The 16,166-nt window shown below is 42.4% G+C and overlaps 2 protein-coding genes across 2 annotated transcripts in view; one reads left to right on the top strand and one right to left on the bottom strand.

The window, feature by feature from the left end:
• The window catches only part of uxs1 (UDP-glucuronate decarboxylase 1), an 85,445-nt gene extending 83,928 nt beyond the window's left edge, over window positions 1-1,517 (top strand). Inside the window, exon 15 of the mRNA XM_061724170.1 lies at window positions 328-1,517. Within this exon, the coding sequence (XP_061580154.1) occupies window positions 328-459 (132 nt within the window). The 3' untranslated portion in view covers window positions 460-1,517. The remainder of the gene's footprint in view (window positions 1-327) is intronic.
• Window positions 1,115-11,973, bottom strand: ecrg4a (ECRG4 augurin precursor a). Its single transcript, XM_061724171.1, has 4 exons — window positions 11,821-11,973; window positions 6,173-6,220; window positions 3,847-4,091; window positions 1,115-2,200 (listed from the first exon to the last, which is right to left on the bottom strand). The coding sequence occupies exons 1-4, from the start codon at window positions 11,888-11,890 to the stop codon at window positions 2,051-2,053; spliced, it is 513 nt and encodes a 170-aa protein (XP_061580155.1). The 5' UTR covers window positions 11,891-11,973; the 3' UTR covers window positions 1,115-2,050.
• Between the last annotated feature and the right edge of the window lie 4,193 nt (window positions 11,974-16,166).

Raw genomic sequence — 16,166 nt, 5'->3', positions numbered from 1 at the left:
GCGCATGCTCAGCAGGTTCATTCATATGCAAATACAGTCATGAACTACTTTGCATTGCCCATTTATGGTATAAAGTGGGCGTGTAGGGGGCGGGGTATGAGGCGAATTCACGTGCGCAACCTTCCAGCTAGACTGTGATTTATAAAGAGAACATTGCGTGCAAGTGTGCGTGCACACGGTTTTATAAATCAGGTTGTTTTTTTTTGCGCCCGCCATTTTCGGCTTTTGAGTTTACGTGCACTTTTAGTATGAATCCTACACACTCTTTTATAAATGAGGCCCCAGGTCTGGTGCTCATGGGGTTTCTCCTTCCTCCTGTTTCCCCAGGTTCCCCTGGAGGAAGGCCTGAACAAAACCATCCAGTACTTCAGCAGGGAGCTGGAGCACCAGGCCAACAACCAGTACATCCCCAAACCCAAAGCTGCCCGCATGAAGAAAGGCCGACCCCGACACAACTGAGGCCCGGCGTCGCTCCTCACACTCCTCTGAAAACAGAGAAGAAGAAAAACCAACAAAACACTGACATAACCTGCTGTGAGTCGTGCACTTTTGGAACGGCGTCCTTTTTTTTTTTTTTTTGTTTTTTGAGAAGCAGAGACGAGTTTGTGTCGCAGAAACTCCCGTTGCCTTGCGTTGGAGTCGCGGCGGCGACGCCAGCGGGAACTTCCCGCTCCGGAGCTGCTGCGGCTGATTGGACGAGCCTTAAAGACGGAGAACACGGAAACCCCGCCTCCTTTTTTCTCTGCGATCTTCTGCTTTTTCGATGTTGAATCCACCGCCTTTCTGCACGCAGCTCAGCCTCCGTTTGGCCCGGCGTGTTTCGCTCGGGGACGAGCCGCGGCGGCGGCGCTAGCGGCGGCGGACGCCCCGGTCCGCGCCAGGACTTCAGAGAAAAGACTGACCCGGCGTCATCGTCGGCTCTTCAGGACGTCACCGCATTCGTGAAGCTTCTCGTCCAGATGTGCGTCATCATTTTGATGTGAAAATGCTATTTTGATAAAATATTTCCAATAGTTTGTGTATAATATTGAAAGTTGAGAATATACTTATGTCGTTAAGTGCAATTTAAACAACAAAAAAAGAGAGAAAAAAAAACATATTCAGGATGCAGAGGCAGGAAAGAGAGCAACATCTTTATTTACAACCAAATGTTGAAGAAGGACACGTCTGTGTTATGCAATTCTTTTATTTACCGGATGAAAGCGACAGCTGGAGAGTATGAGAGTATTAGGGCCAGGCAGGAGAAGAATAAAGATCATATTTTAGAGGGGGAAGATTTTTTTTTTCATTATGCACTTCGAGAAAAAAGTTGAAATGATAAGAAAAAAGGCGAAATTTCGACTTTTTTCTCAAAATTGTATTTCAACATTAATCTCAACATTTCTACTTTTTTCTCGACATTTCAACTTTATTCACAAAATTTTGACTTTTTTCTTCAACATTTCGCCTTTTTTCGTCTAAATTTGGACTTTTTTCTCGAAATTTTGACTTTTTTCTCGAAATTGTATTTCAACATTAATCTCAACATTTCTACTATTTTCTCGACATTTCAACTTTATTGACAAAATTTTGACTTTTTTCTCGACATTTCGCCTTTTTTCGTCTAAATTTGGACTTTTCTCGACATTTCGACTTTTTTCTCGAAATTGTATTTCAACATTAATCTCAACATTTCTACTTTTTTCTCGACATTTCAACTTTATTCACAAAATTTCGACTTTTTTCTCGACATTTCCACTTTTTTCTTCAACATTTCGACTTTTTTCTCGACATTTCCACTTTTTTCTCGAAATTTTGACTTTTTTCTCGAAATTGTATTTCAACATTAATCTCAACATTTCTACTTTTTTCTCGACATTTCAACTTTATTCACGAAATTTCGTCTTTTTTCTCGACATTTCTACTTTTTTCTCAACATTTCGACACAATAAAAAAAAATCTTCCCCTCTCAAATATGTTTCCTCCTGCCTGGCCCTAATACTCTTCCGTATGGAGGGATTATACGACCCAGCGCTGGTGGGTATATAGACTCGGCCCAGGCGCCGCGGCGTTAGTAATAGTCGTAGTTGACGTTGGCGCCGTGCCGGTAGGCGGTGGCGTCCCGCGGGGCGATGGGGGCGTTCTCGTCGTAGTGATGCTGCCGGCCCGGGTCGTTGGAGCGAGCGTGGTCCCTCCAGTACGACAGGTCGGCCTCCAGCCTCTGCAACACAGACGTGACATGTTTGGAAACCCGTCGAGTTAACAGACACAGCAGATAAGAGGCGACTACGGCGACGGCGGCAGCGTTGAAAAGGCCAATCCTCTGACAGCTTTGACCTTTCAGCTCCCGCCAGCTGTCAGAGGCAGCGCCGCATGTTCTGGCTGTGTTTTCTCCTCGCTGCTGTCGTTATCTGCTGTCTGCTTTCCTGAGAGGGTTTTTACTACGGAACAGTATTAGGGCCAGGCAGGAGAAAAATGAAAATACATTTTTAGAGTAGGAAGATTTTTTTTTCATTATGCGCTTCGAGAAAAAAGGAAGAAATGTTGAGAAAAAAGTCAAAATTTTGTGAATAAAGTTGAAATGTTGAGAGAAAAAAGTCGAAATTTCGACTTTATTCTTGAAATTGTATTTCAACATTAATCTCGAAATGTTGAGAAAAAAAGTCAAAATTTCGTGAATAAAGTTGAAATGTTGAGGAAAAAAGGCAAAATTTTGACTTTGTTCACGAAATTGTATTTAAACATTAATCTTGACATTTCGACTTTTTTCTCGACATTTCGACTTTTTTCTCAAAATTGTATTTCAACATTAATCTCGAAATGTCGAGAAAAAAATTTAAATGTTGAGAAAAAAGTCAAAATTTCATGAATAAAGTTGAAATGTTGAGAGAAAAAAGTCGAAATTTCGACTTTGTTCACGAAACTTCAACTTTATTCTTGAAATTATATTTCAACATTAATCTCGAAATGTTGAGAAAAAAGTCAAAATTTCGTGAATAAAGTTGAAATGTTGAGAAAAAAGGCGAATTTTCGACTTTGTTCACTTCATTCTTGAAATTGTATTTTAACATTAATCTCGACATTTCGACTTTTTTCTCAAAATTGTATTTCAACATTAATCTCGAAATGTCGAGAAAAAAGTCGAAATGTTGAGAAAAAAGTCAAAATTTCGTGAATAAAGTTGAAATGTTGAGAAAAAGGGCGAAATTTCGACTTTGTTAACGAAATTTCAACTTTATTCTTGAAATTGTATTTCAACATTAATCTCGACATTTCGACTTTTTTCTCGGAAGTGCACAATAAAAAAACATCTTCCCCTCTCAAACATTTTTTCTCCTGCATGACTCTAATACTCTACTTACTTTCTCTTAGACGGCAAACCAAGCTCATGTTTACGCCTTGTTTTTTTGTTTGTTTGTTTGTTTGATTGTTCGAGCTCAACAACTCAGATAAAGACTCAGAATTTTATCTTCTACTGTCTGTTTTGTGTTTTGTATTTTTATTTTGTCGTGTACTTCTTTACTGACAGCTTTAAAGCCCAGGTTTTGTTGGATGTAGTTAATTAGTGCCAAGTATCGGATATTTGGGACAAAAGAATAAAATCTGATTTTTAATTATTCAAATATTAAACAGGAAGAATAAAAAAAACTCCATCTGTTTTTTATTTTTATTTTCAGGTTTTCTGATAAAATACACGTGTGTCTTGATGCCTGTTAGAAGATGAAGTTTTTATTGCCTCAAAGTTTGAACAATATATGTTAAATATTTGGAAAAAAAAAAGAGCTGAAAGAACTTTTGTGTTCGGTTTATCATAAAGACTAAAAACCCCGTCCGGCTGATTGTTTTTATTTCTCCACAACAACTCACCTCCTCGTCAAAGCCCATGTACAGGAACTGCATGATCCACTGCTGCACGTCTGGCCGGTTCCGGTCCCAGAGGTTCCTCTTGGTTCTGCTCAGCTTGGCCAGGAAGTCCTGGGCCTCGGAGGACGGGATGGAGACGGGGGACTGGGCCGGGCCGGTGCTGGTACCGGTGCTGGTGCTGGTGCTGGTACCGGTGCTGGTACCGGTGCTGGTGCTGGTGCTGGTACCGGTGCTGGTGGTTCCAGGCGCTGGGGGAGAAAGGTTTGACAGGTTTAGCAGTTCTGGTGCAGCCGGTCAGCAGCAGGTAGATTTGTGTCTTAATTATTCAATCAAAAAAAATATTTTCTTTTTTTTTTTTTTTCTTACATACAGTACAAACAGCGACAAAAGACGACATCATGATATGATGAAAGTAGATAAATAAATTAAGAATATTAATTCCAGAATAAATAAGTAAACAAATAAATAATTATCATATAGAGTGGTGTAGCACGATATAATATAAATATAGCATAATAATATAGTAATATCCTAATATTACCGTATTTTCTGGACTATAAGCCGCTACTTTTTTCATAGGTTTTCAACCGTGCAGCTTATACAAAGGTGCAGATATTCTGTGGATTTTTCTTCCACCGCTCGGGGCGCTCTAACCGGAATTAGAATCAAAACTAAGACAAAATAAATACAAAGAAGAATACGCTACTTCTTCTTTAGCAGATAGAAGTAGAAGCAGATTTCAAACAGATAAATAGATAAATAAATACCGGTTATTTTCTCTTGGTTCTGTCCAGTTTTAATCAGCAAAGTTGCTGCCGTGTTAAAAGACACTGTTAGGAAAGGATCTATTTAGGTACAAACATGTACATCATTTACAGTTCAAAATCCTTCTGTACATAAATATCTGCGGCTTGCATATCTTTTTTTTTTTTTTAATAAATAGAGCGGATGCGGCTTATATGGAGGTGCGGCTTATAGTCCAGAAAATACGGTAACATAATATTTTTTATAATATTATAACATAACAAAATGATATCACCATACTATAATATATAACAATATATCATGATAATGCCAAGAATAATTATTAGAATTAGAATATTAGAAAAAATATATTTTCAATTAAAAAAATAATCTTTTCAATAAAAAAAAATGATTTCAATCAAGTAAAAAAAGTGTTTGAATGCAAAAAATTATTTGAGACTCAAAAAAATGCATTTGAACAGTTTTTCTTTTCTTTGATAGAAGTGAAGTATTTTTTGTTTGAAGCAACTTTTTTGATTGAAGTAGTGTTTTTTTGTGTTTGGGCCATATTATGGGTAGGACATTGCATTTGAACACTTTTGTTTTGATTGAAAATATTTTTTTCGATTTGAAGTGATTTTCTTTTATTGAAGTGAAAAAAGTTTTTAAGTATTTTTTTTTTTATTGAATCATTTTGACAGTGATGCTTCCCCATTGGTCAGCCCAGAGTCAGACATGTTTGAGTGACAAACTTCACTTTATTTGTTATAATTTTGGTGATTATGGCTCACAGTTTATGAAAACCTCAAATAAAAAATCTTAAAAAATGTAAATATTTTATGAAATCAATAAACAATTCAATCATCAAAATTATAACAAATAAAGGTTTAACATATCTTGCTTTGCATGTAATAAGACTATGTAATTATTTAATTTCACCTTTTAAGTTGAATTATTGAAATAAATTGAAAAAAAACTTTTACACCAGATTCTAATTTTCCGACCTTCACCTGTAGCTACAGGACTGTCTCAGAAAATTAGAATATCGTGATTTTCTGTAATGCAATTACAAAAACAAAACTGTCATACATTCTGGATTCATTACAAATCAACTGAAATATTGCAAACCTTTTATTATTTTAATATTGCTGATCATGGCTTACAGTTTAAGAAAACTCAAATGTCCTATCTGAAAAAATTTGAATATTCTGGGAATCTTAATCTTAAACTGTAAACCATAATCAGCAATATTAAAATAATAAAAGGCTTGCAATATTTCAGTTGATTTGTAATGAATCCAGAATGTATGACATTTTTGTTTTTTAATTGCATTACAGAAAATAAAGAACTTTATCACAATATTCTAATTTTCTGAGACAGTCCTGTACATTTCTATGCAGTTTAGAAGTTTTGGGGATGTCCCTTTTTTTGGTGCCTGTGCTGCTGAAATCCCTTATTTCTATTTCTGAAAGGTGGCATTGCTAAGTGCCGGTGGTTCCTGGCGCTGGGGGAGAAAGGTTGGACAGGGTTAGCGGTTCTGGTGCAGCGGGTCAGCGGCGGGGTGGCGGGGGTTGGAGCTCCTTACCGTCTCTCCTCCTCAGGATCCGGTGCAGGCGGCTGTCGCCGGACACATCTGTGGAGAGGAAGCAGCAGAGGTCAGAGGTCAGCGGAGGTCACCAGCAGCACCTTTATCCAGTACTGAAGTTGAGGGGGGATGAGGGGAGATGGCATCCCCCCTGAAATAAAAACGGTCAAAATCATCCCCCCTGTAAAACTGCCATCCCTCCTTTCCATCCCTTATGTCATTTCATCAATGAATGTGGTTTTACTGCTATTTCAACATTTAGAGTCATCACCAAAGGATCTTAGGAAGGGACTAGATGGTGTTGCGATGGCTTCCAGTGCAACTGTGAGAAACCTTGGTGTTATTTTCGATCAGGATTTGTCGTTTAAACCATATGTTAATCAGATTTGTAAAATAGCATCTTTCCATCTCCGTAATATTGCAAAAATTAGGAAAATCCTCTCGCAGAGTGATGCAGAAAAACTAGTTCATGCGTTTGTATCTTCTAGACTGGATTACTGTAATGTGTTGTTAGCAGGATGTCCAAGTAATTTGCTGAATAGGCTCCAGCTGATCCAAAATGCAGCAGCACGAGTGCTGACAGGAATCAGCAGGAGAGACCACGTCTCTCCAGTGTTAGCGTCGCTCCATTGGCTACCTGTAAAATTCAGAATCCAATTTAAAATTGTATTACTTGCATATAAAGCCCAAAACGGCTTCGCTCCGCATTATTTGCAAGACCTGATAGTGCCTTATGTTCCTGGCAGAGCTCTCCGTTCTCAGAGTGCAGGTTTACTCGTAGTTCCTAGAGTATCCAAATGTAGATTTGGAGGGCGGGCGTTCTGCTATCAGGCACCATTACTATGGAACCAACTTCCAATCTGGGTTAAGGAGGCTGACACCACCTCCACCTTTAAAACTAAACTTAAAACCTTTCTGTTTAGTGTTTTTTTTACAACTCGAGTACTGCCTTTATCCCCTAAACGTGAGTCAGACTACAGGTTTACGGAGAACCGCTGCAGCTTGTGAACTTCTTAGAAGATCCAGATCTCTGCAGGACTCTGAGGAAGCTGCACTTATGACAAGATGATCGCATGATGGCGTCTTTTTAGACGTAGCTTTGTTGTATAACCCTTGCACTGTCTTTGGGTCAAAATGACCTAATTCTCCTGTTCCTTCTTTCCTCCTGCTCTCTCCTTCCTTCTCCCTTCCTTCTTTTCTCCATTCCTTCTTTCTTTTCTCCCTTCTTTCCTTCCTTCCTTCGTTTCTCCCTTCTTTCCTTCCTTCCTTCTTTTCTCCATTCCTTCCTTCTTTCCTCCCTTCTTTCCTTCCTTCCTTCGTTTCTCCCTTCCTTCTTTCTTTTCTCCCTTCTTTCCTTCCTTCCTTCGTTTCTCCCTTCTTTCCTTCCTTCCTCCCTTCTTTCCTTCCTTCCTTCTTTTCTCCATTCCATCTTTCTTTTCTCCCTTCCTTCCTTCTTTCCTCCCTTATTTCCTTCCTTCCTTCTTTTCTCCCTTCCTTCCTTCGTTTCTCCCTTCTTTCCTTCCTTCCTCCCTTCTTTCCTTCCTTCCTTCTTTTCTCCCTTCCTTCCTTCTTTCCTTCCTTCTTTCTTTTCTCCCTTCTTTCCTTCCTTCCTTCGTTTCTCCCTTCCTTCTTTCTTTTCTCCCTTCTTTTTCTTTCCTTCCTTCTTTTCTCCCTTCTTTCCTTCCTTCCTCCCTTCTTTCCTTCCTTCCTTCTTTTCTCCATTCCTTCTTTCTTTTCTCCCTTCCTTCCTTCTTTTCTCCCTTCCTTCCTTCTTTCCTCCCTTATTTCCTTCCTTCCTTCTTTCCTTCCTTCCTCCCTTCTTTCCTTCCTTCCTTCTTTTCTCCCTTCCTTCCTTCTTTCCTTCCTTCCTCCCTTCTTTCCTTCCTTCCTTCTTTCCTTCCTTCCTCCCTTCTTTCCTTCCTTCTTTCTTTTCTCCCTTCCTTCTTTCCTCCCTTCTTTCCTTCCTTCTTTCTTTTTTCCCTTCCTTCTTTCCTCCCTTCTTTCCTTCCTTCCTTCTTTTCTCCCTTCCTTCCTTCTTTTCTCCCTTCCTTCCTTCCTTCCTTCCTTCTTTTCTCCATTCCTTCCTTCTTTTCTCCCTTCCTTCCTTCCTTCCTTCTTTTCTCCCTTCCTTCCTTCCTTCCTTCCTTCCTTCCTTCCTTCCTTCCTTCCTTCCTTCCTTCCTTCCTTCCTTCCTTCTTTTCTCCATTCCTTCTTTCTTTCCTTCCTTCTTTCCTTCCTTCCTTCTTTTTTCTCCATTCCTCCCTCCCTCCCTCCCTTCCTTCCTTCCTTCCTTCCTTCCTTCCTTCCTTCCTTCCTTCCTTCCTCCCTCCCTCCCTCCCTTCCTTCCTTCCTTCCTTCCTTCCTTCCTTCCTTCCTTCCTTCCTTCCTTCCTTCCTTCCTTCCTTCCTCCCTTCCTCCTTCCTTGACCCAAAGACAGCACAAGGGTTAAAGGGACTGATGGGTTGGGCGTAGAAATAAATAAATAAGATTCTAGCACTGGCTTGGCAGCACCAGTGTCCAACTGGACTCTCATTACTCTGACCGGCACTGATCTAGCTGGAGCCTCATATGTGATTTCTTGTTGTGTTCTCTCAGTTGTAAGTCACTTTGGATAAAAGCGTCTGCTACAAGACAGTAGTATTAGTAGTGGTAGTAGTAATGAAATAAGATTATCCTTTATTTCTCCCTCAATGGGGAAATTCACTCTGTGCAGCAGCAGTACACTTAGCACACACATGCAGTAAAAAAATATATAATTACAAAATCTAAAGAGTATATATATTGGAATGAAGAATAAAAAAAGTAGTGCAGTACAGGAAAAAGAAAGAAAAACAGTGCAAAAAAAATCAGGTAGGATGTTTGTGAGGTAGACAGATATTGCACATTATGGTTATTGCACGTGTTATTATTAACACGTATTATTATCTTAACTTATATAATATTAGCTTGTATGTCGTTGGCATGGAGACGGGTCATGTGATCTCCAATACCTCGAATGTGCCTGTGGGCTTCAGTCACGTTATTCATATATTAACTTATATTTTCACTAACAAAGAAACAGCAGAAGCAGGATGAATGTAAACTATGGTGAAAGAGTCTGCTCCAGGTTATTATGCAGACGAGGTCATTTCTTCATAATCGCCGTTATTATGAAATCCGGCTGATTTCAGTGCGATCATAAAGGACTCTTTCTCTTCATGGCTTTTGTTTGAGTTATTCTTCAGACTTCATGATGTTGATAATCGTGTATTATTATCTTAAAAGAATAAAGAAATCCGACATCACATTAATCTCCAAGGTAACGTAAGGACCAATAGTTAAAGCAGATAAAAACACAGCAGAACTCTGCCAGTATTTATTTAGCAGAACGTGAGAAACGAACCTCAACAGGAATTAGGAGGTTAAGCAGCAGCCAGACGCTGCAGATTCAAGTTGCAGCACTTCTAGTCTCCACAGTTTGTTAGCCGGGAGCATTCATGTAATAATAGAATGCTAACGAGGAAAGACATCAGCAGTGATATTAGAGGAGAGATTGTGGGATGACAGTTCCAAACAATTAGGAGTCCAAAGTTCTGTAAGGAAGGTTCCCAGAACCGGATGTTCCCGCTATAATAAGCGCTGTCACACCCGGAGAAGCTGGGAAACAGGGGTTGGTGTCGTGCAGGCTTCAGTCAGCAGGTTTGTCGTGGTGTGAAATGTGACGGTTGACGCCGGTGCAGGTGGAAAAAGGCTGAATGGTTTGGTTTATTTGGAGACGCCGCCGCCAGGACGTGTCTTTCTTCTTAAAAAAAAAACGTTAACTTTGGTTTATATTTTAATTCAGTGTTAAATCTGAATAAACCACAGGACTCTTGGGATGATCTGGACCGGCAAGTCCTTTAACTAAAACTAAACTCTGTTTATCAGCAAAAACTGCCCCAATCAAAAACTGCCCCAGGTCAAAAACCACCTCAATCGAAAACCGCATCGGTCAAAAACCACCCCAGGTCAAAAACTACCCCGGGTCAAAAACTACCCCAGGTCAAAAACTACCCCGGGTCAAAAACTACCCCGGGTCAAAAACTACCCCGGGTCAAAAACCGCTTCAATCAAAAACCGCCCTGGTCAGAAACAGCCCGGGTCAAAAACTGCCCCAATCCAAATCTGCCTCAATCAAAAACCACCCGGTCAAAAACGACCTCAATTGAAAACAGCCCCAATCAAATACCGCATCGGTCAAAAACTGCCCCAATCCAAAACCACCCCAGGTCAAAAACCACTCGGATCAAAAACCGCCTCAGACAAATAGCACCCCAGACAAAAACCACCTAAGTCAAAAACCGCCCCAGGTCAAAAACGACCTCAATCAAAAACCACCTAAGTCAAAAACTAACCCAGGTCAAAAACCACTCGGCTCAAAAATCGCCTCAGACAAATAGCACCCCAGACAAAAAACACCTAAGTCAAAAACGACCTCAATCGAAAACCACCCCAATCAAATACTGCATCGGTCAAAAACCGCCCCAGGTCAAAAACGACCTCAATCAAAAACTGCCCCAATCAAAAACCACCCCATGTCAAAAACCGCCTCAATCAAAAACCGCCTCAATCAAAAACCACCCCAATCAAAAACCGCCTCAATCAAAAACCACCCCAATCAAAAACCGCCTCAATCAAAAACCACCCCAATCAAAAACCGCCTCAATCAAAAACCACCCCATGTCAAAAACCGCCTCAATCAAAAACCACCCCATGTCAAAAACCGCCTCAATCAAAAACCGCCCCATGTCAAAAACCGTCTCAATCAAAAACCACCCCAATCAAAAACCGCCTCAATCAAAAACCACCCCATGTCAAAAACCGCCTCAATCAAAAACCACCCCATGTCAAAAACCGCCTCAATCAAAAACCGCCCCATGTCAAAAACCGTCTCAATCAAAAACCACCCCAATCAAAAACCGCCTCAATCAAAAACCACCCCATGTCAAAAACCGCCTCAATCAAAAACCACCCCATGTCAAAAACCGCCTCAATCAAAAACCACCCCATGTCAAAAACCGCCTCAATCAAAAACCACCCCATGTCAAAAACCGCCTCAATCAAAAACCACCCCATGTCAAAAACCGCCTCAATCAAAAACTGACCCGGTTAAAAACCAAGTCAGCCTGGTCAGCATGGTGATGGAGGCGTGATGGTCCGGGCTCCTTCTGCAGACTTCTACTGAACTATGAACTCCTTTGGAGACAAGAGGACGTTTGTTTGGAAACGTCTGACATCAATAAATGCCCCCCCACCTCCTCGTCCCCGTATGTGGGGCCGGAGGAAACACCGTCCTCGAGTTACAACCGTCGCTGGAACCGTTAGTTAAGGGAGGAAAAAACGCTTTTACAGGTGTGTGTGTGTGTGTGTGTGTGTGTGTGTGTGTGTGTGTGTGTGTGTGTGTGTGTGTGTGAGAATCATTTTGCGACACCAATTAAAACAGAAGCAGGAGCGACGTTTTCTGATGGATTCATCTTTTCTAGTATTTTCTGGATCCTTCTTTTATGAACGTCCTCGTAAACCAGGTCTTTACAAGCGGAGACGTCACTCACGTCCCTCACACGTCCTGCACACTAACTTGGTCGGAGCAAATTAAGCCAAAGGAAAACCAAAGCGTGCACCTACTTTACCTCCGAGAGCTGCCAGCGTCGCCAGAGCAACCAGGACAGTTGTCTTCAGGTAGATCCGGCGGGACGTCATCTTCCCGTCTCCTCGGAGGACGACTGAGCAGAGGAGCGTCTCCGGCAGACAAAAGGAAGGCGGTAGATATCCGAGTGGAAACTGGCCCGTGGCTCTGGAATGTCTTTACCTGCTGCTCCGTCGGGGGACGGAACTCAGAGCTGCTGCTGCTCCGAGGAATTTGAGCCTCCGGTCGTTTTCCGTCGATTCAGATGAACCGTGAGACGAGTCTCTGAAGCAGAAGGAGGACAAAAAGCTGCTTCACCTGAAGGCAGTTTAGGGGACATACCGTCCTCTCTGATGGGACACGCCGTCCTCTCTGCTGGGACATCCCGTCCTCTCTGCAGGGACATCCCGTCCTCTCTGCAGGGACACACCGTCCTCTCTGATGGGACACGCTGTCCTCTCTGCTGGGACATACCGTCCTCTCTGATGGGACACGTCGTCCTCTCTGATGGGACACGCTGTCCTCTCTGCTGGGACATACCGTCTTCTCTACTGGGACACGCCGTCCTCTCTGCAGGGACATCCCGTCCTCTCTGCAGGGACACACCGTCCTCTTTGCTGGGACATCCCGTCCTCTTTGCTGGAACACGCCGTCCTCTCTGCAGAAATGGGGCGTAAACACAAAACACAGCTGATTATTTGAAAAGCCAAACATTCATCTGTTCAGAAAGAAAGAAATAGTGGAGGTACGGTGTGGCCCTGGCCCGGCTTGGAGGGCCGGCTCCCGTCGACTTGGATGGCCGGTGGGGGAGCGTGGGCGTCCATCCTCGCTGGCGGTGGGTTGCCTCCCTCCTACTTCTCCCCTCTGTGGGGTTGCTGGTGGCCTGGGTTCCGGGTTCTTCCTCGTCGGCCTCTGGTCTCACGGGTGGCGGGGTTGCTCCCCCCCCTCCCCCACTATAGATACACTTCAGGTGGAGTTTTGATAGGATTATTACACACACACACACACACACACACACACACACACACACACACACACACACACACACGCATACCCACACACATGCATACACATAGCCACACATTTACACGCTCACACACACACACATACACACAGCCACTCAGACGTATACATATACACACACACACACACACACACACACACACACATACACAGCCACACAAACATATGCATACACACACACACACACACATAGCCACACAGACATATACACACGCACACACGCACACATAGACATACACACTGGCTTGTTCACCTGCATGCTTGCTCTGTAGTTTTTGGGGTTAGTTAGCGGTAGCTTAGCTCAGACTGTGATCAGATCTCGAGATTTGGGTCATTTGCTGCTCATGTTTTTGTCAGCTCCGTGTCGGTTTCGTGTTTTTGTTTTTGTTGCAGATTTCCAGTGCTCGACGTGTGCCTCCGTGTGTATTAAATATAGTAATAATGCACATATATATGCCTTAGGTTTTTACCGGCATGGTGTCAGCCATTAACATGTGTGCAGACAAGGTAAAAAAAAAAAAAGAAAAGAGAAATAAAGAAAAGAAAGAACATGATGGACAAATGAAGACATGAAGGACGACAGGAGCCGATGAGCAGCAATTGTCTCGGAGCAACAAACCTGTTTCCCTTCTGCTGCGTCTAACAGTATTACACACTATCACACTTACACACTTGCTTCAAGTGTTCTGCAACCCGTCAGCGACGGTCCTTGGCCAGTCTTTGTCTCATTCACACCTGAAGATTTACTCCAGACTCCTCACAGACCCGCCACCGATGCAACTGGAAACTTGGCCCTCAGATGGTCTGAAAGGTTCGTTGGACGCTCATCTGCTGCTCTGCTTTCTTTGCTCGTAATAGCAGCCCTGGAACCGGTTCGGTGGCACATCTGGAAGAATTAATTTAGTCCCACACGTGAGGTATCCACGTGATTACCATTATATGTATAAATTGCACTTTTTACAGCACAAACTTTACCTGACGCCGGAATTCATGGTATGGCTGATGGAGCTCTCTGAGGGTTCTTCCAACCCGACCTTCTCCAGCATGCACCCCCAGTGAAGACAAATAGCCGGTCATGAACTTTCGGCCATATGATGATCCCGTCTGTCACGGGATTACACATTTACTGTCAGTGTTTGCTATATAATATATAATATTTGCAATATACTGTGGACATCTGAATAAAAACTTACCTCATAAATAGATTGAATCAAAGTGCTCTCCAGCTCTGCGTCTGATATATGACTTTTTCTCCTCAGATCATGCCGAGCACAGAATCTTCTGACGCTCATTTCTGAGAGACCCATCTGCTGCAACGTGCAGGAAATGTCTTTGTGCGTCAAACCGCTGTGGAACAAGTCCTTAATCAAAACTGTGTGTTGTTCCAGCGCCGCCATGGTAGCCATGGTTACCCGAACTGCCGCGTACCATGAACGTAGAACCGCCGGGTCACGTGAACCCTGTGTTATAATAAAAACAAATAAAAAAATAACCAGTCACTTTTTCATGTTTTGATTTTTGATTGCCAATTGAAAATGGAAAGAACGAATGATACACGCATTGTTTGGCCTTGATGATAATTGGAAAAAGCTCCTCCGACTTTCTTTGGAGCAGCTTTTGTACCTGGAAGTAGAAGTATTGGCAAAAGTATTAGTCGCCCTAAAACCTGAAAGTCCTTCGACGTGGAGTCCGAGTCCTCCTGAAACCCCGTAGTTCCCCGATAGAGCCGTGAGTAACTCAGTAAACTGAGACTATTCGTTCATCAGAATCAAAAAACAAGGCTAGTATTGAATTTCTCCGTTCAGGTGGATCGGTGATCGTGATATTGATCCGTCCGGTTTCGCCTGTGGCAGCAGAATCGTGTCGGCGTCCATGAGTCAAATTCATCTAGCTATTGACGTTTCCTAGACACACAAGAGGAGAAGCCGAGCCACTCGATTTTATTCATTAACCCCAGGTCAAGCTTTGGTTGTGGCTCGTTTGAGTCCCTGAATTACATTTTTTCTCTCAACATGTGGAAATTACAAATATCTCTTCTGTGTGACGGTATTTTGACCACCAAGGTTTAATCTGACTTTCTGAATCGTGTTTGTTCGTCGCTCGATGTCAAGGACGGGTGAAGTCTCAATGGATTTATGGTCTCCGGATAAACGACTTCTGCGTCCAGTGTTTTCACGGGAGACGTTCTGATTGGGTGAAATCAATCTGTGTCTTTATTGACTTAGGTTTGTTTTAATTCAACCTCAGCTTGAGAAATCCTGTTTTTCTTCCAGTTTCCTCCAGTTTCTTCCAGTTGCTTCCAGTTTCTTCCAGTTTCCTCCAGTTTCTTCCAGTTTCTTCCAGTTTCCTCCAGTTTCTTCCAGTTTCCTCCAGTTTCTTCCAGTTTCTTCCAGTTTCCTCCAGTTTCTTTCAGTTTCTTCCAGTTTCTTCTAGTTTCCTCCAGTTTCTTCCAGTTTCTTCCAGTTTCTTCCAGTTTCCTTCAGTTTCTTCCAGTTTCTTCCAGTTTCCTCCAGTTTTTTCTAGTTTCTTCCAGTTTCTTCCAGTTTCTTCCAGGTTCTTCCAGTTTCCTCCAGTTTCTTCCAGTTTCCTCCAGTTGCCTCCAGTTTCTTCCAGTTTCTTCCCGCTTCTTCCAGTTTCCTCCAGTTTCTTCCAGTTTCTTCCAGTTTCCTCCAGTTTCTTCCAGTTTCCTCCAGGTTCTTCCAGTTTCCTCCAGTTTCTTCCAGTTTCTTCCAGTTTCCTCCAGTTTCTTCCAGTTTCCTCCAGTTTCTTCCAGTTTCTTCCAGGTTCCTCCAGTTTCTTCCAGTTTCCTCGAGTTTCCTCCAGTTCATTCCAGTTTCCTCCACGTTCTTCCAGTTTCTTCCAGTTTCCTCCAGTTTTTTCCAGTTTCCTCCAGTTCATTCCAGTTTCCTCCAGTTTCTTTCAGTTTCTTCCAGTTTCCTCCAGTTTCTTTCAGTTTCTTCCAGTTTCTTCTAGTTTCCTCCAGTTTCTTCCAGTTTCTTCCAGTTTCTTCCAGTTTCCTTCAGTTTCTTCCAGTTTCTTCCAGTTTCCTCCAGTTTTTTCTAGTTTCTTCCAGTTTCTTCCAGTTTCTTCCAGGTTCTTCCAGTTTCCTCCAGTTTCTTCCAGTTTCCTCCAGTTGCCTCCAGTTTCTTCCAGTTTCTTCCCGCTTCTTCCAGTTTCCTCCAGTTTCTTCCAGTTTCTTCCAGTTTCCTCCAGTTTCTTCCAGTTTCCTCCAGGTTCTTCCAGTTTCCTCCAGTTTCTTCCAGTTTCTTCCAGTTTCCTCCAGTTTCTTCCAGTTTCCTCCAGTTTCTTCCAGTTTCTTCCAGGTTC

The sequence above is a fragment of the Cololabis saira genome, chromosome 6 (genome assembly GCF_033807715.1).
Source record: "Cololabis saira isolate AMF1-May2022 chromosome 6, fColSai1.1, whole genome shotgun sequence".
NCBI lineage: Eukaryota > Metazoa > Chordata > Actinopteri > Beloniformes > Belonidae > Cololabis > Cololabis saira.
The sequence above is the reverse complement of the archived record's forward strand: the minus strand, read 5'-3'. Positions and strand labels throughout refer to the sequence as shown.

Excerpts from the sequence above, each read along its gene's own strand:
- ecrg4a (XM_061724171.1), bottom strand. The coding sequence starts at position 11,890 with ATGACGTCCCGCCGGATCTACCTGAAGACAACTGTCCTGGTTGCTCTG. Across the intron at positions 6,221-11,820 it reads GACGCTGGCAGCTCTCGGAG|ATGTGTCCGGCGACAGCCGC; the intron begins GTAAAGTAGGTG and ends TCCTCTCCACAG. Across the intron at positions 2,201-3,846 it reads ACATGGGCTTTGACGAGGAG|AGGCTGGAGGCCGACCTGTC; the intron begins GTGAGTTGTTGT and ends TCTGTGTTGCAG.